The 27,367-nt window shown below is 43.4% G+C and overlaps 1 protein-coding gene and 1 long non-coding RNA gene across 7 annotated transcripts; one reads left to right on the top strand and one right to left on the bottom strand.

Annotated features, from left to right (window-relative positions):
* Positions 1-27,358, bottom strand: LOC118361063 (tyrosine-protein kinase HCK-like). Its single transcript, XM_035740804.2, has 13 exons — positions 27,077-27,358; positions 14,375-14,508; positions 12,498-12,537; positions 11,883-11,979; positions 11,579-11,674; positions 11,387-11,490; positions 11,151-11,300; positions 8,004-8,156; positions 7,637-7,819; positions 7,445-7,521; positions 1,894-2,047; positions 1,430-1,561; positions 1-1,306 (listed from the first exon to the last, which is right to left on the bottom strand). Exons 2-13 carry the CDS (start codon positions 14,495-14,497, stop codon positions 1,104-1,106), a joined length of 1,512 nt encoding a protein of 503 aa, XP_035596697.2. The 5' UTR covers positions 14,498-14,508; positions 27,077-27,358; the 3' UTR covers positions 1-1,103.
* On the top strand, positions 15,606-19,837 carry LOC127912786 (uncharacterized). Of its 6 annotated transcripts, none has more exons than XR_008083417.1 (7): positions 15,606-15,733; positions 16,547-16,616; positions 16,764-16,903; positions 17,190-17,329; positions 17,617-17,686; positions 18,505-18,644; positions 19,759-19,837. It is a non-coding gene; the product is annotated as an uncharacterized LOC127912786 (long non-coding RNA). The 6 variants fall into 6 exon arrangements; XR_008083418.1 differs by lacking the exon at positions 19,759-19,837 and adding an exon at positions 19,459-19,528; XR_008083419.1 differs by lacking the exon at positions 19,759-19,837 and adding an exon at positions 18,722-18,791.
* Positions 27,359-27,367: the final 9 nt, after the last annotated feature.

The raw sequence follows: 27,367 nt of genomic DNA, 5'->3' as shown, positions 1-27,367 counted from the left end.
TAAGTATTTGGTATTTTATTAAGATCCTTATTAGCTGTTTTGAAAGCCGTAGCTACTCTTTCTGGGGTCCACACAGAACATGAAACATGACGTAATACAGAAGATTAATAGACAAAAACAGCTCAAGACAGAACTACATTTTGCAACAGAGAACAGAACATTTTTACGGGCTACGTGCTTCAGCACTCACCGGTCCTGTTCTGTGAGCTTGTGTGGCCTACCACTTTGCGGCTGAGCTGTTGTTGCTCCTAGACGTTTCCACTTCACAATAACAGCACTTACAGTTGACTGGGGCAGATCTAGCAGGGCAGACATTTGACCAACTGACTATGACGGTGCCAAGTTGAAATTCACTGAGCTCTTCAGTAAGGCCATTTTACTGCCAATGTCTGTCTAGGGAGATTGAATGACTGTACACTCGATGTATACACCGGTAAGCAACGGGTGTGGCTGAAATAGCCAAATCCACTAATTTAAAGGGGTGTCCACATACTTTTGTGTATATATTGTGCATTCAGTATAGAGAATGGACAGGTACTCTTGGCTTGAATAAATTAATCACCTTACCAAATAGACAATTAAAATATTAAATTAAAAGATTATACTGTTGTACTCCAGTGCTTGTTCAGTGAATTATAGTGATTCAATGGTATATGCCAGAATAAAAATAACATTTTCCAATATAGTGTATGCCCTGGGCAATATACATAGGAAATCTAATTTTGTGCAATTTCTGGGCGTGTATGCAAAGCAAATTCAAATACATAGTTAGAGCACAGTTAATTCATACAACGAACAAACAAACAGGACTGGCAGAGCTAACTACAAAGGGGAAGGGAAGGTAAAGTCACCCAACACGATATGCAAATGAAATATAAATAAATACAAATGTTGAAAACGCCTTACACTCAGCCATTTCATGAATCACTGTAATACATTTTTTAGGTCATACTTCACTAAGTTACAGTAAATGCCATATTTCATAAGGAACCATCTGAAACATGTTCAGATCCCCTTTTTTCTCTGTAGGTTTGTCTGTACACATGTACATTTGTATAAGTGTATGAGAGAGTAGGTTATGTATCTGCCTGAATCATTCTGGATCATGGCTGTTGCTGGTACTGGCTCTCTGTTGCAGTGTAGAAATCCTCCAGGACACTCTGCAGATACTCAAAGGTGGGCCGGTCCTCGGGCTTGTTCTTCCAGCACTCCAACATGATGTCATAGAGCTCCTGCGGACAGCTGTCAGTGCGCTGCATGCGGTAGCCGCTCTCTAGAGAGCGAATCACTTCTGGGTTTGTCATACCTAGATGATAGAGCCAGCACAGAAACACATCATTACAGGGGGGACAAAGATTCATTTAATTCATCATTCAATTAATATACAGTACAAGTACAGTAGAGTACATGTTATCATTCAGGTCCTGACCTGGATATGGTGTGCGTCCATAGCTGATGATCTCGGTCAGTAGGATGCCAAAGGACCAGACATCTGATTTGATGGTGAAGGAGCCAAAGTTGATTGCCTCTGGGGCCGTCCATTTGATAGGGAACTTTGCTCCTTTTAGGGAACAAGAGTAGGCTTACTTCCTCTACCTTCTGCTGCACCCTGCTGTCACTGATAAACAATACAGCTTGTCTTTTTCTATTCAAACTCTGTTATTTATTCAGTCCCACAGAACTCACTCTAACACAATGATATATACATATATATATATCTTCATTGTTCCCTGACTTCCCTCTATCAAATTCGAATTCCAAACCACACCCAGATGTAAAAGCTCCCATTCTCTACTACGACTGTCCTAATATTTGCTAAATCAGCTGTTATGTTACAGTTATTAATGAACCATTATATGGCACAGACATGTTCCCCAAGGGGATAATGCTTACCTTCCCTGGCTGTGTACTCATTGTCCTCGATGATTCGAGCGAGGCCAAAGTCAGCAATCTTGCACACCAGAGCCTTCGAGACCAGGATGTTGGCGGCTCGCAGGTCTCGGTGAATATAGTTCCTCTGCTCGATGTAGGCCATTCCTTCTGCAATCTATGGACAAAGACATGGTTCGATGTCAGAAGACAATAGAAAAGGGGGCATTCCAAACATACTTCTGTGTTTGTTCACTAGGCAAAGGATCATAATGAAAGTATTCAGACCCCTTTCTCCACATTGTGTTACGTTACAGGCTTATTCTAAAATGAATGAAATAAAAAATGTTCCTCATCAATCTACACACAATACCACATAATGCTAAAGCGAGAAAACTGTTTTTTCTCAATTACAAATATAAAACAGAAATACCTTATTTACATAAGTATTCAGACCCTTTGCTATGAGTCTCAAAATTAAGCTCAAGTGCATCCTGTTTCCATTCGGTCATCCATGAGATGTTTCTACAACTTGGAGTCCACCTGTGGTAAATTTAATTGATTGGACATGATTTGGAAAGGCACACATCTGTCTATACAGTATAAGGTCCCACAGTTGTCAGAGCATGTCAAATCAAGTCTGAGCAAAAACCAAGCCATGTGGTCGAAGAAGTTGTATCGATGCACAGATCTGGGTAAGGGTACCCAAACATTTCTGGAAGAAGTTTGGAACCACCAAGACTCTTCCTAGAGCTGGCCGCCTGGCCAAACTGAGCAATCGGGGGAGAAGAGCCTTGGTCAGGGAGGTGATCAAGAAGCCAATGGTCACACTGATAGAGCAGTTCCTCTGTGGAGATGGGAGAACTTTACAGAAGGACAACCTTGTCTGCAGCACTCCACCAATTAGGCTTTTATGGTAGAGTGGCCAGACGGAAGACACTCCTCAGTAAAATGCACATGACAGCCTGATTAGAGTTTGCCAAAAGGCATCTAAAGGACTCTTAGACCTTGAAAAACAAGATTCTCTGGTTAATGAAACCAAGATTGAACTCTTTGGCCTGAATGCCAAGCGTGGAGGAAACCTGGCACCATTCCTACGGTGATGCATGGTGGTGGCAGCATCATGCTATGGGGATGTTTTCAGTGGCAGGGACTGGGAGACTAGTCAGGATCGAGGGAAAGATGAATGGAGCAAAGTACAGAGATACAGTATCCTTAATGAAAACCTGCTCTGGTGCGCTCAGGACCTCCGACTGGAGCGAAGGTTCACCTTCCCACAGGACAATGACCCGAAGCACACAGCCAAGACAACGCAGGAGTGGATTCGGGACAAGTCCCTGAATGTCCTTGAGTGGCCCAGCCGGAGCCCGGACTTGAACCCGATCGAACATCTCTGGAGAGACCTGAAAATAGCTGTGCAGCAGCGCTCCACATCCAACCTGACAGTGCTTGATGGGATCTGCAAGGAGAATTGGAGAAACTCCCCAAATACAGGTGTGCCAAGCTTGTAGCGTCATACCCAAGAAGACTCGATGTTGTAATCACTGCCAAAGGTGCTTCAACAAAGTACTGAGTAAAGGGTATGAATACTTGTGTAAATGTATATTTTTTATAATTATAATTTTTTATTTAAATAAAATGACAACTGTTTTTGCTTTGTCATTATGGGTTATTGTGTGTAGATTGATGAAGGATTTTTTTCTCTCCATCCATTTTAGATTAAGGTTGTAATGTAACAAAAATGTGGAAAAAGTCGAGGGGTCTGAATACTTTCTGAATGCACTGTATCTGCTGTTTTCATGTCTCATTTTTTAAAATCTCAAGCTGCAAAGTAAGTAGCCTCCCATTACGAGACAGGATTTTGCCTACCCCTTAGGATCACCTATAGGATGATAAAATAAGCAGTCATAAAAACAATGATATCAATAAAGATAATTGACTTTCAATTAGCAAATGATGTTATTTACAAGCACTGATTACTCCAATACCTACTTAACTGGGACAATATTTCCTTCCCAACATACTGGGATCATCTGGGTTCCCTTTAAAATTACAACTACCAGCAGGCTTTATTTTTCACCACTCTCACACACACACACACACACACACGTATATAGACACACATTGACTGACATATGCTGTTATAGAACTTGATTAACCTAACCTGTGTACCAATCTCAGCTTAATAATATAACAAACATAACCAAATCTGTCATGGTAGATTTAAATCTGAATCTGATCCAACAATGTCTTCCTGTTCCCCTGCTCTTTCAGTCTTTCTCTCTTTCTCTCTCTCCATTCCATTTTGATATCTTCCTAGTTTTTCAAACCTCTCACCTACAATCTACATACAACAGATGGCATAAACATACCTAATCACAGATAAGCGTACGTTTATACGTTTATACGTTTGACTTTTCTCTAAGGTCCTCTTTTTATTTGATTTAAATAAATAAAAAGGATGCCCCCTATATTGCCTCTGTATCTGCAGCAACAGTTGTAAAAATGCAAATACTGTATGATCAGGTTCAAACGGATATTTTGAACTGTGTCCATCTATTCCTTGTAATACAATGTGTCAATAATCATAGTAAAACATATTCTTAAAATATTCAAAGCAAAAAAATTGTTCAACAGCAAACATTGGCATAAAGAATTTGAATTACAAACATGTGCTGCCCACACACCTTCTTCTGCCAAGATAAAGACAGATTTGAATATTGAAAGGCTACCCACAATAGGAGAAACATGGGCCACAGAACAAAGGTAGGATCGGCACGAGACCACAAATGAGTGTTTTGATGATGTCGGTAAATGGACATAACGAGACCAAAGCATTCTCCCTTTGTTTTGTTATGGGATTAGTCCCACTGTTTTTTTGTATCTCATTTTCCCTTCTGCAAAAGAACTGCTGTAGATGACTTGGAGAATATAAAACCATACAATTCAACAAAACCCGAACTGACAGTATACCGGTTTTTTTTCAATCGATTTGGTGCATTTTTCAGATGTAAGTGGTGCATTTTCAAAACTCTTAAGTACAAAACTCTAAACTGATAACACTTATAATGCTGTCTTATGTTCAGAACCTTTGATTGTGCATCCATTTGTGTTGAACACATTTTGGTTTTACGTGAAATACCATGATAACATTTTGTTTAGTCACCAATACACTCACCATTTAGCCATTTCAACTAACCTTTCTTCCAATAGCAAAAAATTCAAGATACATTTTTCAAACGGTTGTTTTTGAAGTGTTGAATAGAATAGCGGATGGTAAATATACTGTTCCATACAGTATTCAGCTATTACTTTAACTATTTGCTTTTTTCAACCATATTGTTGTATCTAATGGTAGGATGTGAGAAATATGTCAATCTCACAGTTTCATTATCCTTATAGAGTACATAAGTAGAACAAATGAGCAGAAATAGGGGAATTCTGGGGGTATTGTAAGGCAGTAGGCTACAGTAAAAAGGTATTTGTGTAGCACGGTTGTGTGTAGGCCATTTCTACCCCATGCAGCATTGTTGTTCAAGATGACCTTTTCTATGTGACTTGGCAACTGATACAGCATAACCTTTCTCTCTCAGCTTGACCAAACTCATCAACTTACAGTAAGTAGATCAATGAAATTCAGATAACGAGTGGAATATATTGTTACGGTTTTTATCAATCGCTATGGCGCATTTTTCAGACGTGGTATATTTTCTAAACTCTTAAGTACACTGATAAGCCCCCTATATTATATTCAAAACCTTTTGATAATGCATTCTTTGGGGTTTCACACATCCAGAATGACCATAAATTGGCTTTAACTGTAACATTAGCTAAGCAGTTGCTTATCTACAGTTTGTTGATAGTATGACCCTCTGGAGAGCATCTACAGATGAAGAATCTGGATTATCCAAATAAAGTGTGACCTGTTTTTTTATCCTCACAAATGAGATTTTTGACCGTTTGGAGCACAGTACCACTTTTATTCCATGGCAGGGATCCGCACTACTATGCAGCTGTGGCAAGAGCACATTTTACACAGCCTGTCCACAGGTCGCATAAACAATGACTGATAGGCAGCTTAGCCTACACTTCTTCAATTCAACCATTATTGAGGTTAAATACACCTACACATTTGTGAAAGGCCATTCACAACAAGCACAATCCGTAAGGCGCAAATAATTGAGAGAGCAGCAGTGTGATTCATATAATTGATATGTAAATATCAATAATAGGCCTAAGTGATATCTGTACCGCCCGTAGGCGGTATTGGGGAATATCCCGCTCAGCCACACCACCCCTGCTCGTGCACATGCCACACTATTTCTGTGGGCACAAGCATTGTTCATGACACAAACTGTTCACACCCCTCTTGTTGGCCGAGACACCTCTTGTTGGTCGAGAGAACATCTATCAGGTTTAAAGCTTGTTTCCTGCAATTCTACACTTTTCCATAGGGCACAGAGAAAATGTTGCAGTTTTATAGCAAATATAGCAAAATAATTCTATACATTTTGCCATGTCTAATGTGTATTCATGTGATATTTGAGTGACTCGGACATTACTACAAAATCTATCGGCTAAAAATCAAGCTAAAAAACATTAGCTGACATGGGCTAGTTGATCTGGACATTTCTGACAAGTTATAAATAGCTCTCTAAGGTCTGCAATGACTGACATGACCAGGGGAAAACTGATGATTCACTATCCAATTTCGAAATTGCACATTGTACTACAACAACTTTCAAGAGTAAGTTGAAAGCTGGACTGAGTTCCTGAAAAACAAAATCTAATAATAAATTGGACTGTAGCCTACAGAAACCTATTCCTGTGCTTTTCCCACAATCCATCAAACACATTTGGTGTGTCATCATAGTGGTTTCTGACTTGTGGTCAGACAATCAGGCGGAACAAACTTAAAACTTGTTCCTTTATCAATGCTGATTTGAATGTCATTGAGAAAACAGAAACTTGTCATAAAGTATTTTAATTACGCAAACATCTTTTCTGAATTTAAAAGTAATCCTAGAAGTAATCATCTAGTTTTTCAAAAGTATCTTTAAGCTGGTTATAATTTTTTTTGCTGGTAACATAACAGATTACAGTTAGTTTTTTGTAATCAGTTACATATGACATGTAATCTGTTATATGTAACTGATTACAAAAAACTAACTGTTGTTATGTTACTCCCCAATCCTGTACACAACCCAGGTATTTCAGCAGTACATTGTAGCACTGATAAAGAATGATTATGATTTTACAGCCACCCCCATATATTATTTGGTTTTACCTTCCAACATAAATTGATGTAAAATGATACATTTGAGGTAAAAATATCAAATTTGACAGCAGACAAGAAAATCTTATAGTTAATTGAATATTGCATTTTGAAAAGCAGATATTTACAGTAGATTGAATATCTGTCCAAATTGAAAGAGTGATTTAGTGCAGTGACCAAGTGACTTTGTGATTTTTTTTTGTGTGTGTTTAGAGTTGTGAAAATGTACCACATACTTGTGAAAATTGCACCAGTGATTGAAAACAAAACGAACTGTGAGATACAGAAGCTGAATCTCACCTGTGCACTGAAGTCAATGAGTTTGTGGAGTTGCACACGGTTGCCCTCATCACTCTTCAAGAAGTCCAGCAAACTGCCTAAACACGCACACACATACACACAAACAGAATTCAATGACAGAAATACACTGACAGGAAATGTACTGTACGGTAATGTAAATGTGTACAAAATGTCAAACTGTAGTGTTCATACCCTTTTCCATGAACTCTGTGATGATGTAGATGGGTTCCTCTTTGGTAACCACAGCGTTCAGACGGACCAGCTTGTCGTGCTGCAGGGCCTTCATCAGGTTTGCCTCGTCTAGGAAAGCCTCTACCGACATGGTGCCAGGCTTCATGGTCTTCACTGCCACCTTGGTGTGCTTGTTGTATGTAGCTACAGCAAAAGACACAAACACAACCACATTAGCCAACCACATTAGCCAACCACATTAGCCAACCACATTAGCCATGCTCAGTTCACAGCTCACAGCAAGATGTTTTCAGAATACGTATAAACGTATTCTGATCTCCCAGTAAGGGTCCAAGCATAACCTTCTCAGAATGTTTGAGTAACTCACCCATCCAGACCTCTCCGAACTGGCCAGCCCCGAGCTTCCTATCAAGTTTGAGGGACTCCCGAGGGATCTCCCAGGCATCCTTCTCCCAGGGCTTCTGGGGCTTGGGACTGAGGCAGGGGCTGGTCAAGGCCTGGCACAGACCATCTCCCTGCTCTATAGGAAGCAAACACATCCAATGAGAGTAAGACATCCACACACAATGCTCTGAATCAAACAGGACATTAACTGAATGTATTTTTTAACTGTACATAACACACATTAATAAACACATAGAAAGTAAACACTGCTGGAGGCCATATAGACCATGTGCCCATATTCAGAACAGGCAGCCAGCAGAGGGGGCTGTTTACCTCTGTCACCATCCGCTTTAGTAACAGTGACTGCTGGCTTGACAATCTGGACCCTCTATTTCTGAAACTATCCGCCGCCATTGTCGCAACCCCTATAACCAGCCTGCACACCTCTCTTTCATATCGTCTGAGATCCCCAAGGATTGGAAAGCTGCCGCAGTCATCCCGCTCTTCAAAGGAGGAGACACCCTGGACCCAAACTGTTACAGACCTATATCCATCCTGCCCTGCCTATCTAAGGTCTTCGAAATCCAAGTCAACAAACAGATCACTGACCATCTCGAATCCCACCGTACCTTCTCCGCTGTACAATCTGGTTTCCGAGCCGGTCACGGGTGCACCTCAGCCATGCTCAAGGTACTAAAGGATATAATAACCGCCATCGATAAAAGACAGTACTGTGCAACCGTCTTCATCGACCTGGCCAAGGCTTTCGGCTCTGTCAATCACCATATTCTTATCGGCAGACTCAGTAGCCTCGGTTTTTCTAATGACTGCCTTGCCTGGTTCACCAACTACTTTGCAGACAGAGTTTAGTGTGTCAAATCGGAGGGCATGTTGTCCGGTCCTCTGGCAGTCTCTATGGGGGTGCCACAGGGTTCAATTCTCGGGCTGACTCTTTTCTCTGTATATATCAATGATGTTGCTCTTGCTGCGGGCGATTCCCTGATCCACCTCTATGCAGACGACACCATTCTGTATACTTCTGGCCCTTCCTTGGACACTGTGCTTTCTAACCTCCAAACGAGCTTCAATGCCATACAACACTCCTTCCATGGCCTCCAACTGCTCTTAAACGCTAGTAAAACCAAATGCATGCTTTTCAACCGTTCGCTGCCTGCACCCACACGCCCAATTAGCATCACCACCCTGGATGGTTCCGACCTAGAATATGTGGACCTCTATAAGTACCTAGGTGTCTGGCTAGACTGTAAACTATCCTTCCAGACTCATATCAAACATCTCCAATCTAAAATCAAATCGAGAGTCTGGTTTCTATTCCGCAACAAACCCTCCTTCACTCACGCCGCCAAACTTACCCTAGTAAAACTGACTATCCTACCGATCCTCGACTTCGGCGATGTCATCTACAAAATAGCTTCCAATACTCTACTCAGCAAACTGGATGCAGTTTATCACAGTGCCATCCGTTTTGTTACTAAGGCACCTTATACCACTCACCACTGCGACCTGTATGCTCTAGTCGGCTGGCCCTCGCTACATATTCGTCGCCAGACCCACTGGCTCCAGGTCATCTACAATTCCATGCTAGGTAAAGCTCCGCCTTATCTCAGTTCACTGGTCACGATGGCAACACCCACCCGTAGCATGCGCTCCAGCAGGTGTATCTCACTGATCATCCCTAAAGCCAACACCTCATTTGGCCGCCTTTCCTTCCAGTTCTCTGCTACCTGTGACTGGAACGAATTGCAAAAATTGCTGAAGTTGGAGACTTTTATCTCCCTCACCAACTTTAAACATCTGCTGTCTGAGCAGCTAACCGATCAGCAGTACATAGTCCATCGGTAAATAGCCCACCCAATTGACCTACCTCATCCCCATACTGTTTTTATTTATTTACTTTTATGCTCTTTTGCACACCAGTATCTCTACCTGCACATGACCATCTGATCATTTATCACTCCAGTGTTAATCTGCAAAATTGTAATTATTCGCCTACCTCCTCATGCCTTTTGCACACAATGTATATAGACTCTTTTTTTCTTTTTTTCTACTGTGTTATTGACTTGTTTATTGTTTACTCCATGTGTAACTCTGTGTTGTTGTCTGTTCACACTGCTATGCTTTATCTTGGCCAGGTTGCAGTTGTAAATGAGAACTTGTTCTCAACTAGCCTACCTGGTTAAATAAAGGTGAAATAAAATAAAAAGATCAAATCCATAGAAATAGATAGAGAAGTCTAGTTGGATTTTTGCATGGACATTGCCATAGAGTACCACAGTATGAGTCATAATACCCATATAACCTAGCGGTCAAAAAAGGAAATGGTTCCAATCCTTTTTCTACCATTCATTTTTCCCATAGTGGATATTATGAACACTTAAAATAAGGGCTGTGTTTCGTGTAGGCTTACCCTGGCGTGAAGTTTTGATAACCGTCTAAATCTTCCTAGGTCAAGGTGATTTTTACCAATATATTTGCCTGTACTTACCCCCCAAGATGAAATGCTAATTAGCTGCTAATGTGGCTATCATAAAGGACTACAAATGCCATGATGATCTGGATGAGACTACCGAATCGAGGCAAAGGTAAGAATCTCTGGATTACCTATCTAATGTTAGCTAAATTTAGAAATTAATACATTTGTCAAAATGTATTTAAATGGACAATTCTGTTAACTGTCTTATGCAAGTTTTTTTTACACAATGCATTTTAGCAAAGGTGGCAACTAGAGATGACGTTCAGGAGCTTGCAGGGATTTGTAGTCTTACATGATGTCTACTTTGACTCTAATTAGCCATTTTGAATCTGAGAGTAAATAGAGCCGAATACATTGATAAAAGTCACATTGTCTGAGAGAGATTTACATGATTATCAAAACGTCACACCGGGGTAAGCCTACACAAACAGCCATTATTTTGAAGTGTTTGTAAAATTCCCTTTGGGAAACATTTATGGTGGAAAAAGGATTGGAACCATTTCTCTGTTTGACCTCAAGGTTTTCTCAGTATTATGTGCATTATGACACCTCCACTGTGGGGCTATAGAGGGCTATCTATCTCTATGGGTGTATCCCTGTGTATTATGGTGGTCTGGCCATGCTGTTGGCACTCACTTTTATAGTGGCTGACCAGTTCCTGCAGGTTGTTGAAGGTGATGCGTGGAGAGATGTAGAAGCCACCGTTATCCAGTGTACGGATCTTGTAATGCTTGACTGTGTCTCCTGATTGGGAATCACTGTCCCTTACGGATAAGGAGTAGCTGCCTGTAGTAGGACGGAGAGAGGGTGTTAGCTTGCTAAATGTGTACACGTTTGTTGGTATGTGTGTAAGAGCTTTTTAACTTGCTCACCCTTGGTGGTCTCACTGTCACGGATCATGAACGATCCTGTTTTGTTTGCTGATGCTAGCAGCTGCCTCTCTGCATCTTTCCTGCTCACTCCTTTATAGAACCACCTGGATGATGGTACATTTATTTCACACTGATTCCTTTGAGCAGCTCTACTCATAAACTATTCACACAGTCCACTGATAAAACACTTACTCTTCGGTTTCAAGTCTGTCTATGGCTACATAGTTATTGGGGATGTAGCCTTCCTTGCCTGTGCTAATTAACTGTGCTCTCCACCATTCTCCAGATCTAGAGAGAGAGAGAGAGAGAGAGAGAGAGAGAGAGAGAGAGAGAGAGAGAGAGAGAGAGAGAGAGAGAGAGAGAGAGAGAGAGAGAGAGAGAGAGAGAGAGAGAGAGAGAGAGAGAGAGAGAGAGAGAGAGAGTATAGGTAAGCTATACACTGCTTTGTATGGGTAATGATGTATCTTGTTTGTGTGTAAATATCAGGTACACTCACTCCTGTAAGATTTTAAGCTTGTCTCCCTTCTTGAAGCCCAGGTCTCCATCATTTACACCCTCATAGTCATACAGTGCAATGGCAATGCTCTCAGTACCTGGAGGGGGCAGAGAACATAAGTGTGTGTGTGTGTGTGTGTGTGTGTGTGTGTGTGTGTGTGTGTGTGTGTGTGTGTGTGTGTGTGTGTGTGTGTGTGTGTGTGTGTGTGTGTGTGTGTGTGTGTGTGTGTGTGTGTGTGTGTGTGTGTACGCATGCACACATATGACAAAGAAAGACTTGTGGGTGACATCGTGTGCAACTTTACATTATTAATACAACAACAGTGCCTTGCCTGGGTCACTTCATGTCTGACTGCTTTACTGTTATAGCAGTGGAGAGATCATCTCTGCTGTCCCGTGTGATCAGGCTCTGAGTGGTCTATTTCAACCCACACACGCTCACTCCTTTCACCCTCATACATTATGTGGCCTCATTACATGACAACAAACGGTAATCCATTTTAGACACACAGTGTGTAGTGTGCTGCTCAAAATACAGTGCGATACAGTAATAGTTCCTCCATCACAGACTCAAGTAAGCAATGTGAGTACTGTAACTTTTCTGCGTTCTACTCACCATTAGAGGGGACTGGAGGGGCAACGGTGATGGTTCTGTTCTGTAAAGACAATATGAGAATTAGGAGAACCATGAGAAATGTAGTATGGAACATACTATACATATTATACATATTATAGTTGTAGTATAGTATGGTTGGGAGAAAGTGAATGAGTCAGAGAATGAGATGTGTGGTCAATGACAGACTAAGCAAGAGTGAGATAGGCTGACAGAAAATAGGAATGTAAGTAAAACAGAAATAGAGGAGAGACATTTCAATTCTGTCACTAAATGTCTGTTCAATGATCGCAAACACATTTCTGCGCTTGTTTGTTGTGCTACTTCCTCTTCCTCATTCTAAATAACAGCCCTGAGTCACATCCCTGCTACTGTAGCACATAATGTTCTGAGAACCAGATGTTTCTTAGAGCTTAGAGAGAGCCTGGTTGTCCTAAAGTTATTTTGCATACAACCTTCCCACAAATGTCTGGGATTGGTGCAGGATAGTTGCTTGGCCTTGGAACATTTTCAGCACATTTAAGGAACTTGACAAAAAATGTCTTAGTATTTCATTACTTTAACAGAACATTTCCCAAAAGTTTAAACATGGTTACATTTCATTTCAATTTTGGTAATGTTCTAGGAACATTATCTAATCGGTTTGACATTGGGAATGTTCTCAAATAGTTCAGAGAATGTTACAAAAAATAATATTCTTCTGTGGGAATTTCGGTACTTCAGCATAACGGTTCTATTTAAAGTCATGTTATCAAATTGTTCTGAGAACGCTAAGAAAACTTTCCATAAAAAAAACACAAGAAATATACATTCCATTCTCAGCATCAACAAAACTCTCTGTATCCTCTACTTTGTTAAGTGTGTTCAGGTGTGTTGGCTAATTGGCCAAACCTGATCTTATTGACTGCTTTTCCCTTTGAAATAGGGTTTGTTTGAATAGACTAAAATTAACAGCTTTGTATGTTTAAAAAAACATGTCATGCTAGCTCCACGCTGGTGGATTAATTCCATGGATAGAGAACAGAAGATTATAGGTTTGAATCTCACTGATGCCATGTCACAATAAAAATACATGTGTTTGCATGATGAACGCCCAAGTAATTTCCATGCGTCTTATCTGCGCTTGGAGTTCAAGAAAGTTTACCCCAAATAAGCTATCAGAGTTACTAAAATAAGTTTTAAGGAAGTCATTCAAAAACCTCCAAATAGCCCACAATTTTCATTCTCAGAGTGTTAATAAAGGCCTCCCAGGAAGACTTTCAAGGAACCAGAGTAAAATGTTCTCAGAACCTCCATGCAAACTAAATTTAGACGTTCCCCGACAAGCTAAATGTTTACTTATTTCCATATAGCATTTATTTTTCCATTAAAAAAACAACCTTTATTTAACTAAGCAAGTCAGTTAAGAACAAATTCTTATTTACAATGACGGCCTACCAAAAGACAAAAGGCCCCCCGCGGGGACGGGGGCTGGAATTAAACATAAATAAAACATATCTATAGGACAAAATACACATCACGACGAGAGAGACAACACAACATAAAGAGAGACCTAACACAACACTACATAAAGAGAGACCTAACACAACACTACATAAAGAGAGACAACACAACACTACATAAAGAGAGACCTAACACAACAACATTGCAAGGCAGCAACACAACATGTTACAAACATTTGTTCCCACAAGCAATGTGAAACCAAAAACATTTGTTTCCACAACTTCCAAGGAACTAGATGTGATAGCTGGGTTTACAATTAACACACATGAAGTAATGACCACCCCAGACACCAAAGGAAACCTACTTACAGATCAGTATCTTGCTCTTGGCAACAGAATAGAGTCTAGCAGTAATAATACCCCCCGGTGTTCACTCACAGCCTTGGTCCCTGTGGTGGGGTCTTTGACGTAGTGGGTTGTCTGAGTCTGGTTCTGAGAGTCATCATTGACCACACCTTTGCTGCTGGGATCCTGCTGCCCCTTGGACCCCACACAGCCCATAGTGGAAGAACCTAAAAATGTGTTATTTCAAAAATATCAGTCAGAATACAATGTCTGTTCACTACATTTGGACAGGTAACGCAAGGTGGAGAGAGTGTAAAAATGGCATCATAGCAGTGCTAAGTCAATGTATTATGAAGTGTTTACTACAAGATACTGTATGGATATACTTGCCTTATGCTCTGAGGGTGACCGTTTACTGTAATATTTCCCATACAGCTGTTACACAGCTGTTTAAAAGCTACAAAATGCTCAGTCATAATCACCAGAGTGACACCCAACTAGAAACACGCAGCGCCGCCCTTGGGCCAGCAGGTTAAAACATTTGCTAATGGTGATTGGTGGCATGAAGAGCCTTTTCTCTTCAACTTAAACCAGTCATTTGGTCTGTGTCAAATATTTACAAGAGAGAAATTAGACAGGGGTAATTATTTTGATTTAATAGAGTCTATGTCTGTGTGAGAGAGAGAGGACCTGTCATTTTATTATTCATCTCTGTTGAAATAAACAGATGAGCTGCAGTATTAAAATGAAAGGGAAAGGGGGATGCCTAGTCTGTTGTACAACTGAATGCCTTCAACTGACATGTGTCAGCGTGACAGAGAGAGAGAAAGAGAGATGAAGGGAAGAAGTGATGTTTATCAGTCTGAGAGATACCCTTACTCTAACCTAACATAATTACATTTGTAAATATTCACGTACCTTTCCATTTAAACTGTATTCCTCTTTGTCACAGCAGGGTCAGTTTCTTTTTAACAGTTTAAGTTGAACTTGCAGCAAAACTTTTTAAGGCTAAATGGTTATTGTGATTGAACCTTTTCCAATCCATCATATTATGCTTCTCCATGCCAGTATGCCAGGCTACAGGTATAGGAACACCCCACCCCTCTCTCTGGTTCTCAGAGGAAGATGCTTCTCCATGCCAGTATGCCAGGCTACAGGTATAGGAACACCCCACCCCCACCCCCTCTCTGGTTCTCAGAGGAAGATGCTTCTCCATGCCAGTATGCCAGGCTACAGGTATAGGAACACCCCCCCCCTCTCTCTGGTTCTCAGAGGAAGATGCTTCTCCATGCCAGTATGCCAGGCTACAGGTATAGGACCACCCCCCCTCTCTCTGGTTCTCAGAGGAAGATGCTTCTCCATGCCAGTATGCCAGGCTACAGGTATAGGAACACCCCCTCTCTCTGGTTCTCAGAGGAAGATGCTTCTCCATGCCAGTATGCCAGGCTACAGGTATAGGACCACCCCTCCCTCCTCTCTCTGGTTCTCAGAGGAAGATGCTTCTCCATGCCAGTATGCCAGGCTACAGGTATAGGACCACCCCTCCCTCCTCTCTCTGGTTCTCAGAGGAAGATGCTTCTCCATGCCAGTATGCCAGGCTACAGGTATAGGACCACCCCACCCCCCTCTCTGGTTCTCAGAGGAAGATGCTTCTCCATGCCAGTATGCCAGGCTACAGGTATAGGACCACCCCACCCCCCTCTCTGGTTCTCAGAGGAAGATGCTTCTCCATGCCAGTATGCCAGGCTACAGGTATAGGACCACCCCACCCCCTCTCTGGTTCTCAGAGGAAGATGCTTCTCCATGCCAGTATGCCAGGCTACAGGTATAGGACCACCCCACCCCCTCTCTGGTTCTCAGAGGAAGATGCTTCTCAATGCCAGTATGCCAGGCTACAGGTATAGGACCACCCCACCCCCCTCTCTGGTTCTCAGAGGAAGATGCTTCTCCATGCCAGTATGCCAGGCTACAGGTATAGGACCACCCCACCCCCCTCTCTGGTTCTCAGAGGAAGATGCTTCTCCATGCCAGTATGCCAGGCTACAGGTATAGGACCACCCCACCCCCTCTCTGGTTCTCAGAGGAAGATGCTTCTCCATGCCAGTATGCCAGGCTACAGGTATAGGACCACCCCACCCCCCTCTCTGGTTCTCAGAGGAAGATGCCTCTCCATGCCAGTATGCCAGGCTACAGGTATAGGAACACCCCCCCTCTCTCTGGTTCTCAGAGGAAGATGCTTCTCCATGCCAGTATGCCAGGCTACAGGTATAGGAACACCCCCTCTCTCTGGTTCTCAGAGGAAGATGCTTCTCCATGCCAGTATGCCAGGCTACAGGTATAGGACCACCCCCCACCCCTCTCTCTGGTTCTCAGAGCAAGATGCTTCTCCATGCCAGTATGCCAGGCTACAGGTATAGGAACACCCCCCTCTCTCTGGTTCTCAGAGGAAGATGCTTCTCCATGCCAGTATGCCAGGCTACAGGTATAGGAACACCCCCTCTCTCTGGTTCTCAGAGGAAGATGCTTCTCCATGCCAGTATGCCAGGCTACAGGTATAGGAACACCCCCTCTCTCTGGTTCTCAGAGGAAGATGCTTCTCCATGCCAGTATGCCAGGCTACAGGTATAGGAACACCCCCTCCCCTCTCTGGTTCTCAGAGGAAGATGCTTCTCCATGCCAGTATGCCAGGCTACAGGTATAGGAACACCCCCTCTCTCTGGTTCTCAGAGGAAGATGCTTCTCCATGCCTGTATGCCAGGCTACAGGTATAGGAACACCCCCTCTCTCTGGTTCTCAGAGGAAGATGCTTCTCCATGCCAGTATGCCAGACTACAGGTATAGGAACACCCCCTCCCCTCTCTGGTTCTCAGAGGAAGATGCTTCTCCATGCCAGTATGCCAGGCTACAGGTATAGGAACACCCCCTCTCTCTGGTTCTCAGAGGAAGATGCTTCTCCATGCCAGTATGCCAGGCTACAGGTATAGGAACACCCCCTCTCTCTGGTTCTCAGAGGAAGATGCTTCTCCATGCCAGTATGCCAGGCTACAGGTATAGGAACACCCCCCTCCCCCTCTCTCTGGTTCTCAGAGGAAGATGCTTCTCCATGCCAGTATGCCAGGCTACAGGTATAGGAACACCCCCCTCTCTGGTTCTCAGAGGAAGATGCTTCTCCATGCCAGTATGCCAGGCTACAGGTATAGGACCACCCCCCCTCTCTGGTTCTCAGAGGAAGATGCTTCTCCATGCCAGTATGCCAGGCTACAGGTATAGGAACACCCCCCCCTCTCTGGTTCTCAGAGGAAGATGCTTCTCCATGCCAGTATGCCAGGCTACAGGTATAGGAACACCCCCTCTCTCTGGTTCTCAGAGGAAGATGCTTCTCCATGCCAGTATGCCAGGCTACAGGTATAGGAACACCCCACCCTCTCTCTGGTTCTCAGAGGAAGATGCTTCTCCATGCCAGTATGCCAGGCTACAGGTATAGGAACACCCCACCCCTCCCCCCCTCTCTGGTTCTCAGAGGAAGATGCTTCTCCATGCCAGTATGCCAGGCTACAGGTATAGGAACACCCCCCCCCCTCTCTCTGGTTCTCAGAGGAAGATGCTTCTCCATGCCAGTATGCCAGGCTACAGGTATAGGAACACCCCACCCCTCCCCCCTCTCTCTGGTTCTCAGAGGAAGATGCTTCTCCATGCCAGTATGCCAGGCTACAGGTATAGGACCACCCCACCCCCCTCTCTGGTTCTCAGAGGAAGATGCTTCTCCATGCCAGTATGCCAGGCTACAGGTATAGGAACACCCCCCCTCTCTCTGGTTCTCAGAGGAAGATGCTTCTCCATGCCAGTATGCCAGGCTATAGGTATAGGAACACCCCCCCCCCCCTCTCTGGTTCTCAGAGGAAGATGCTTCTCCATGCCAGTATGCCAGGCTACAGGTATAGGAACACCCCCTCTCTCTGGTTCACAGAGAAAGATGCTTCTCCATGCCAGTATGCCAGGCTACAGGTATAGGAACACCCCCCTCTCTCTGGTTCTCAGAGGAAGATGCTTCTTCATGCCAGTATGCCAGGCTACAGGTATAGGAACACCCAACCCCTCTCGCTGGTTCTCAGAGGAAGATGCTTCTCCATGCCAGTATGCCAGGCTACAGGTATAGGAACACCCCCCCCTCTCTCTGGTTCTCAGAGGAAGATGCTTCTCCATGCCAGTATGCCAGGCTACAGGTATAGGAACACCCCCTCTCTCTGGTTCTCAGAGGAAGATGCTTCTCCATGCCAGTATGCCAGGCTACAGGTATAGGAACACCCCCTCTCTCTGGTTCTCAGAGGAAGATGCTTCTCCATGCCAGTATGCCAGGCTACAGGTATAGGAACACCCCACCCCTCCCCTCTCTGGTTCTCAGAGGAAGATGCTTCTCCATGCCAGTATGCCAGGCTACAGGTATAGGAACACCCCCTCTCTCTGGTTCTCAGAGGAAGATGCTTCTCCATGCCAGTATGCCAGGCTACAGGTATAGGAACACCCCACCCCTCCCCCTCTCTCTGGTTCTCAGAGGAAGATGCTTCTCCATGCCAGTATGCCAGGCTACAGGTATAGGACCACCCCACCCCCCTCTCTGGTTCTCAGAGGAAGATGCTTCTCCATGCCAGTATGCCAGGCTACAGGTATAGGAACACCCCCTCTCTCTGGTTCTCAGAGGAAGATGCTTCTCCATGCCAGTATGCCAGGCTATAGGTATAGGAACACCCCCCCCCCCCTCTCTGGTTCTCAGAGGAAGATGCTTCTCCATGCCAGTATGCCAGGCTACAGGTATAGGAACACCCCCCCTCTCTCTGGTTCACAGAGAAAGATGCTTCTCCATGCCAGTATGCCAGGCTACAGGTATAGGAACACCCCCCCTCACTCTGGTTCTCAGAGGAAGATGCTTCTTCATGCCAGTATGCCAGGCTACAGGTATAGGAACACCCAACCCCTCTCGCTGGTTCTCAGAGGAAGATGCTTCTCCATGCCAGTATGCCAGGCTACAGGTATAGGAACACCCTCCCCTCTCTCTGGTTCTCAGAGGAAGATGCTTCTCCATGCCAGTATGCCAGGCTACAGGTATAGGAACACCCCCCCCCCCCTCTCTCTGGTTCTCAGAGGAAGATGCTTCTCCATGCCAGTATGCCAGGCTACAGGTATAGGAACACCCCCTCTCTCTGGTTCTCAGAGGAAGATGCTTCTCCATGCCAGTATGCCAGGCTACAGGTATAGGAACACCCCACCCCTCCCCCCTCTCTGGTTCTCAGAGGAAGATGCTTCTCCATGCCAGTATGCCAGGCTACAGGTATAGGAACACCCCCCCCTCCCTCTCTCTGGTTCTCAGAGGAAGATGCTTCTCCATGCCAGTATGCCAGGCTACAGGTATAGGAACACCCCCTCCCCCTCTCTGGTTCTCAGAGGAAGATGCTTCTCCATGCCAGTATGCCAGGCTACAGGTATAGGAACACCCCCTCTCTCTGGTTCTCAGAGGAAGATGCTTCTCCATGCCAGTATGCCAGGCTACAGGTATAGGAACACCCCCCCTCTCTCTGGTTCTCAGAGGAAGATGCTTCTTCATGCCAGTATGCCAGGCTACAGGTATAGGAACACCCAACCCCTCTCGCTGGTTCTCAGAGGAAGATGCTTCTCCATGCCAGTATGCCAGGCTACAGGTATAGGAACACCCTCCCCTCTCTCTGGTTCTCAGAGGAAGATGCTTCTCCATGCCAGTATGCCAGGCTACAGGTATAGGAACACCCCCCCCCCCCCTCTCTCTGGTTCTCAGAGGAAGATGCTTCTCCATGCCAGTATGCCAGGCTACAGGTATAGGAACCCCCCACCCCCACCCCCTCCCCTCTCTCTGGTTCTCAGAGGAAGATGCTTCTCCATGCCAGTATGCCAGGCTACAGGTATAGGAACACCCCCTCCCCCCTCTCTCTGGTTCTCAGAGGAAGATGCTTCTTCCAAACCATCAAGTGTTGTATCTTGAAAAAGTGTCTCTGGTGGTTGGCCAAACCTTTCTCATCCATTTACAAACCTTCTCAGCCTCTTATCAACCACTCACATCGTCCATTAATCTCATCAAACCATGACACACATGGCATGTACTTCCTGTACAGAGGAAGTTAACTGGAGGTGATGATCAGACCATAGAAGCAGAGAACTACCCTGCTCTTTAGAAAGTGCCCCCTCATCCTTATCGTCTCCATCCATCTTTCTATCCACGTCACTTGATCCAATCAGCCCCTAATAACTCCCCAACCATCCTCCTCCATCTGTCTCTGTCTCTGTCTCTGCCTGCCTGCCTGCCTGCCTGCCTGCCTGCCTGCCTGCCTGCCTGCCTGTCTCTAACACATCATATTACCCACAGATGCAAATCTAGTTAGCTGTGAGAGTGTGTGCCTCTGGCACTAACCACTATCATTGCATCTGCTGCAGGGCGGGCGGCTGGGACTGGGAGTGTACACCATGTAAAAAACATCACTGCTAAACCTCCTCTGCTAGTACTCTCACAAACTGCCATGCCATGGAACCAGGCACCAGACACACACATAACATGTTCAACTTATGGAAGCAAGTTTTGGGTGTGATGTGACCATTTACTGTTTTTTTTCTTCTTTTTACAAAATCCACAATTACTACTTTCCAATCAGGGCTTAGAACCTAAATTCTGAACAGAATCCCTATTTCTTTTGTTCCGTTGCAGTGTTCTGAACCGGTAAAAAAAAGAAGCTAACTATTCATATAGTTCCTTTTCCTTATTCTTTTAAAAGCCTGTGAAATCGACAGTTTTGACCAAATAGCTCATTAATTTACTCTACCAATTAGCATGGATAGAGATGCTTGTTATGGAATGAGTAATCGTTGTTTAGTTTCAAGTTATGTATGTACGGGATACAGATGTACACCGTACAAATCAATTCTCACTTGCAGGTTCCTTCTTGATTGTGCAACAACAATAAGAAATAATAAAATATTAGAATACAAAACCTAAAGTAAATGGTTCAATAGAATAGAATAAACATTGTAGCATAAGTATAATACGAGAATGCACCATTTATTGTACAATATTTACACATGTTTTGGGGAAGAGGGATTGGGGGTCAAGTGTTTTTAAGCTGTGCAGTATTTAGCAAAAATAAATAAGAATCTAGTGGCAGCAGTTGTGATGTGTGTGTGTGTGTGTGTGTGTGTGTGTGTGTGTGTGTGTGTGTGTGTGTGTGTGTGTGTGTGTGTGTGTGTGTGTGTGTGTGTGTGTGTGTGTGTGTGTGTGTGTGTGTGTGTGTGTGTGTGTGTGTGTGTGTGTGTGTGTGTGTGTGCTAAGGTGCAGAGAGTCAGTGCAGGTGGTAAGTCCATGTTTTTGGTCAGAGTGCTATTGCTCAAGATACTACTGAAATGTAACAATTGGGAGAGAGTGAGAGAGAGGGGTGGACATGGATGGGGCTTGGCTTTGAACCGGTTCTGTTCCCTGAACCAGTTCAAACCCCTGGTTTCCATCAAAATATAGATTACAAGCCATGAAGAGGCATTGCATCTACAGTGCATTCGAAAAGTTTCCACATTTTGTTACGTTACAGCCTTATTCTAAAATGTATTAAATTGTTTTTCCCCCTCATCATTCTACACACAATACCCCATAATGACAAAGCAAAAACAGGTTCTTAGAAATGTTAGCAACAGTATTAAAAATGTAAAACTGAAGTATCACATTTACATACTGTAAGTATTCAGACCCTTTTCTCAGTACTTTGTTGAAGCACCTTTGGCAGCGATAACAGCCTCAAGTCTTCTTGGGTATGACGCTACAAGCTTGGCACACATGTATTTGGGGAGTTTCTCCCATTCTTCTCTGCAGATCCTCTCAAGCTCTGTCAGGTTGGATGGAGAGCATTGCTGCACAGCTATTTTCAGGTCTCTCCAGAGATGTTTGTTTGAGTTCAAGTCCGGGCTCTGGCTGGGCCACTCAAGAACATTCAGAGACTTTTCAGAAGCCACTCCTGCGTTGTCTTGGCTGTGTGCTTAGGGTCATTGTCCTGTGGGAAGGTGAACCTTCGCCCCAGTCTGAGGTCCTGAGTGCTCTGGAGCAGATTTTCATCAAGGATCTCTCTGTACTTTGTGCCATTCATTTTTGCCTCGATTCTGACTAGTCTCCCAGTCCCTGCTGCTGAAAAACATCCTCACAGCATGATGCTGCCACCACCATGCATCACCATAGGGATGGTGCCAGGTTTCCTCCAGACGTGACACTTGTCATTCAGGCCAAAGAGTTCAATCTTGGTTTCATCAGACCAGAGAATCTTGAATCTTCTCATGGTCTAAGAGTCCTTCGGGTTCTCCAATCTACACAGAGGAACTCTAGAGATCGGTCAGAGTGATCATCAGCTCCCTGACCAAGGTCATTCTCCCCCAATTGCTCAGTTTGGCCAGGAGGTCAGCTCTATTAAGAGTCTTGGTGGTTTCAAACTTCTTCCAGAATGATGGAGTCCACTGTGTTTTTGGGGACCTTCAATGCTATAGACGGGCTATTCCCAAACTGGCTATTCCTAAACATTGCGTGTGGTTCACATTTTCAAACAGTCCATTTAGATTTTCCAACGGGGCTTTGCAGCCAAATAGCTTCTACCCCCTTACCTGGGAAAGCACCGAACAACAGACAGAGATGTTGGACCATCGATAAGGCGCAAATATGATGAACTAAATTGATTTGGGGTTCACTTATATTGGGAGTAGTGCCTTTCCTCAGCCACAGTGTGTTATATGTGCAAAAGTACTATCTCACAACTCGATGAAACCTTCCCTCTTGCGCATACATTTAGAAACGAAACATGCCGATTTGAAAAATAAGCCACAGGAGTTTTTTAATTGAGAAGTAAGACGACTTTCGAGTAGTAAGACATGTATCAAACCAATAGGTTCCTTTAAAATAAGAAGGCTCTAGAAGCGTCTTGTATGGTGAGCTACCGAGTGGCTCGGACAGGCAAGCCTCATACTATTGTGGAGGACTTAATACTTCCTGCTGTCATGGCTGGGACATTGCTGGGGGAAAATACAAACAAAAAAAGACAGACAATGCCTTCATCAAACAACACTGTTTCACAACGCATTAGTGACATGGCAGGAGATGTTTTGAAACAATTACTGCTTTGCATACAAGCCTGTGAATTATATGCGTTACAGCTGGATGAGTCAACAGACGTGGTGGGCCTGACACTGCTCCTGGTATATGTCTGTTACGTTTATGGGGGGTCAATTAAGGAAGACATCCTCTTCTGCAAACAACTGGAAACCAGGACAACAGGAGAGGATATTTTTAAAGTGCTGGACAGCTTTGTGATGTCAAATGGACTTTGGTGGTCAACATGTGTTGGTATCTGTACCGATGGCACAAAAGCCATGACAGGGAGACACAGTGGAGTGGTAACGCGAGTACAAGCTGTTGCTCCCGACGCCACTTGGGTACACTGCAGCCTCCCCCGAATGCCTGACAGCTTGAAAGACATTTTGGACAATGGTTAACTTTGTTAAAGCAAGGCCCCTGAACTCTAATGGATTTTCTGCATTATGCAATGATATGGGCAGCGACCATGTAAAGCTTTTACAACAGACAGAAGTGAGCTGTTTATCAAGGGGCAAAGTATTGACGCCTTTTTTTAAATTGAGAGGCGAGCTTAAAGCTTTCTTTACTGACCATAATTTTCACTTGTCTGCATGATGACAAGTTTCTCACACGACTGGCCTATCTGGGTGATGTTTTGTCTTGCCTGAATGATCTGAATCTATGATTACAGGGACTCTCCGCAACTATATTCAATGTGCAGGACAAAATTTAAGCTATGGTTAAGAAGTTGGAGCTCTTCTGTCTGTCCAGTTGAGTGTTAGGGGGCGCTATTCTGATTTTTTTCTAATTTTGGGATGAAAAACGTTCCCGTTTTAAACAAGATATTTTGTCATGAAAAGATGCTCGACTATGCATATAATTGACAGCTTTGGATAGAAAACACTCTGACATTTCCAAAACTGCAAAGATATTGTCTGTGAGTGCAACAGAACTGATGTTACAGGCGAAACCAAGTTTAAAATCCAACCAGGAAGTGCCAAATTTTTTAAAACCGCCTCATGCCAATGATTCCTTATATGGCTGTGAATGAGCTACGAATGAGCTTACGTTTTCCACGTATTCCCCAAGGTGTCTACAGCATTGTGATGTCTTTTTACGCATTTACATTGAAGAATAGCCGTAAGGGACAATATATAGCAAGTGGTCACATGGTGTTTCCCGTAGAAAATCTGGCGTAAATTACTGAGGTAGCCATTTTTCCAATCGCTTCTTTTGAGAAACCAATTGCCTCGACTGATATATTAACGAATATATATGTTTAAAACACCTTGAGGATTGATCCTAAACAACGTTTGCCGTGTTTCTGTCAATATTATGGAGCTAATTTTGAAAAAGGTTCGGCGTTGGAGTGGTAGCATTTTCCGGTCGATTTCTCAGCCAAGCATGATGAACAAACGGGAGCTATTTCGCCTTCAAAAATAATATTTTTGGAAAGAAGGAACATTTGCTATCTAACTGGGAATCTCCTGAGTGAAAACATCCGAAGTTCTTCAAAGGTAAATTATTTAATTTGGTTGCTTTTTTATTTTCATGAAAATGTTATGCTATGATAAACTTACACAAATGCTTGTCTAGCGTTGGCTGTAAAGCATACTTTGAAAATCTGAGATGACAGTGTGATTAGCAAAAGGCTAAGCTTGTGTTTGAATATATTTCATTTGCCATTTTCATGAATAGGAAAAGTTTCTAGGGGTATTTATGTCCGCTGCGTTATGCTAATTCATTTGAGGCTATGATTACGATCCCGGATCCGGGATTGCTAGTCGCAAGAGGGTTTAACAAGGACAACACACAGGTCTTTCCATCATTGTTTGATTTTTTGTGTGCAAATTAACTCAAGTTTACGGACAATGTCAATTGTGACATAGCGAAGCACCAGACTGAGCTGTGTGCGCAATTACGCAGGTACTTTCCCGAAAAGGATGACACAAACAACTGGATTCGTTATCCCTTTCATGCCCTGCCTCCAGTCCACTTACCGATATCTGAGCAAGAGAGCCTCATTGAAATTGCAACAAGCGGTTCTGTGAAAATTTAATTTTTATCAGAAGCCACTGCCAGATTGCTGGATGGGGCGGCGCTCAGAGTATCCTGCCTTGGCAAATGGCGCTATTAAGACACTGATGCCCTTTGCAACCACGTACCTATGTGAATTCTCGGCCCTCACTAGCATGAAAACTAAATACAGGCACAGACTGTGTGAGGAAAATGATTTAAGACTGAGACTCTCTCCAATTTAACCCAACATTGCAGAGTTATGTGCATCCTTTCAAGCACACTTCTCATTAACCTGTGGTGAGTTATTCACCATTTTTGATGAACAAATAAGGTTTAATATGTAAGATGGCTAAATAATGAGCAAAATGATTGATTATTATTATATTATCATTTGTGCCCTGGTCCTATAAGAGCTCTTTGTCACAACCCGGCTCGTGGGAAGTGACAAAAACTCACACTCATTCTTATATTTAATAAATGTATCTTATAGTGTGTGTGTGACAGGCTTACAATGATGGTAGAAAACAACATTTGAGAGTGTGCTGACCCTGGTTCTAGATGGGGTACGCTGCTGGAGGTTGAATGTTGGGAGGGGTACGGAACCACTGCTGTAGGCATTTTTGGTACCCTTCCCCAGATCTGTGCCTCTGTCGGTCCTCTAAGGACAATTCCTTGGACCTCATTGCTTGGTTTTTGCTCTGACATGCACTGTGAACTGTGGGACCTTATATAGACAGGTGTGTGCCTTTCCAAATCATGTCCAGACAATTTAATATACCACAGGTGGACTCCAATCAAGTTGTGGAAACATCTCAAGGATGACCAATGGAAGCAGGATGCACCTGAGCTTAATTTCACTAATCGCAAAGGGTCTGAATACTTATCTAAGTAAGGTATTTCTGTTTTAAATGTTTAGTACATTTGCAAAAATGTCAACCTGTTTTCGCTTTGTCATTATGGGGTATTGTGTGTAGATATGTTTTTTTTAAATTAAGGACATTTTAGAATAAGGCTGTAAAGTAACAAAATTTGAAAAAATGTAAGGGATCTAACGACTCCTGTATAGCTTGTGAGTGTTTTAGAGCAAAACAGATGACATGTGCGTGTTCGTGAGAGTTTCAGCTTTTCATAGATAGCTGTATCTTAACATTCAGAATCTACAGACATTTCGATATAAAAGACCATGCCCGGGTCGATTCGGGATCCGCCCTTGTTTTACAAACCAATAGTATAATCTAGAAGTCTGTAGCTCAAACACATGGTTTTTAAATGGAGTTAGAAGTCCCAAACACGCTGGCGTTATAGTAGGACTCATTGGTTTAAGGGTTACGGTTTTGTATATGGTTAAAACAGTACGTTTAGGCTTTCATTCCGAGTGGTTAAGGTCACCGTTAAGGTTTGGGATAGGGTTAAAACCTTACCTTTAGGCATTCATTCCGAATGGTTAAATGCAGGGTTAACCCTTTAAAGCGCACTGACTGCCACTGACTGAATGACACAGGTGGGAAATGCTTTAAGAAGACATTATCCATCCGTTCGTTATCTGCTTTTATTCTTTAAGAAATGCATATTGCCTATGGTATGAATATCAGTGAGTATACATGTTCCCCTTGTAGTGTTAGGTTAGTGGTCTAGAATAACAAATTAGAGGGAGTTACCTCGTTCCAACCAGCTGTATATTCCACGTATGTTCTGCTATTTGGTCCTCAACGCTGAATTATTTGTATTCTTTAGAAAAACGCTCCTTTTTCTTTGATATCTGCTCTTCCATCCCGGGATTATAGTTCAGATAGAATGAGCTGAAGGGTGCGTACTAGTTGTATACGAGGAAGTTAGTACCTCACATCTGACTGTGCACGACGAACTTTCTGTCACATCTATCATAATCTCGCCCACCAGCCGGGTCTCTCTCTGTCTATGTGTTGGTCTATGGGTCATTTAATTCGAGC

The sequence above is a fragment of the Oncorhynchus keta genome, chromosome 28 (genome assembly GCF_023373465.1).
Source record: "Oncorhynchus keta strain PuntledgeMale-10-30-2019 chromosome 28, Oket_V2, whole genome shotgun sequence".
In the NCBI taxonomy this organism is placed as follows: domain Eukaryota; kingdom Metazoa; phylum Chordata; class Actinopteri; order Salmoniformes; family Salmonidae; genus Oncorhynchus; species Oncorhynchus keta.
The sequence above is the reverse complement of the archived record's forward strand: the minus strand, read 5'-3'. Positions and strand labels throughout refer to the sequence as shown.

Bases quoted from the DNA above. Each gene is read 5' to 3' on its own strand.
- LOC118361063 (XM_035740804.2), bottom strand. From the start codon at position 14,497: ATGGGCTGTGTGGGGTCCAAGGGGCAGCAGGATCCCAGCAGCAAAGGT. The intron at 8,157-11,150 runs GTGAGTGCCAAC...TGCTTCCTATAG, and splicing joins ACTGGTCAGCCACTATAAAA to AGCAGGGAGATGGTCTGTGC. The intron at 1,307-1,429 runs GTCAGGACCTGA...TCTATCATCTAG, and splicing joins TGGACGCACACCATATCCAG to GTATGACAAACCCAGAAGTG.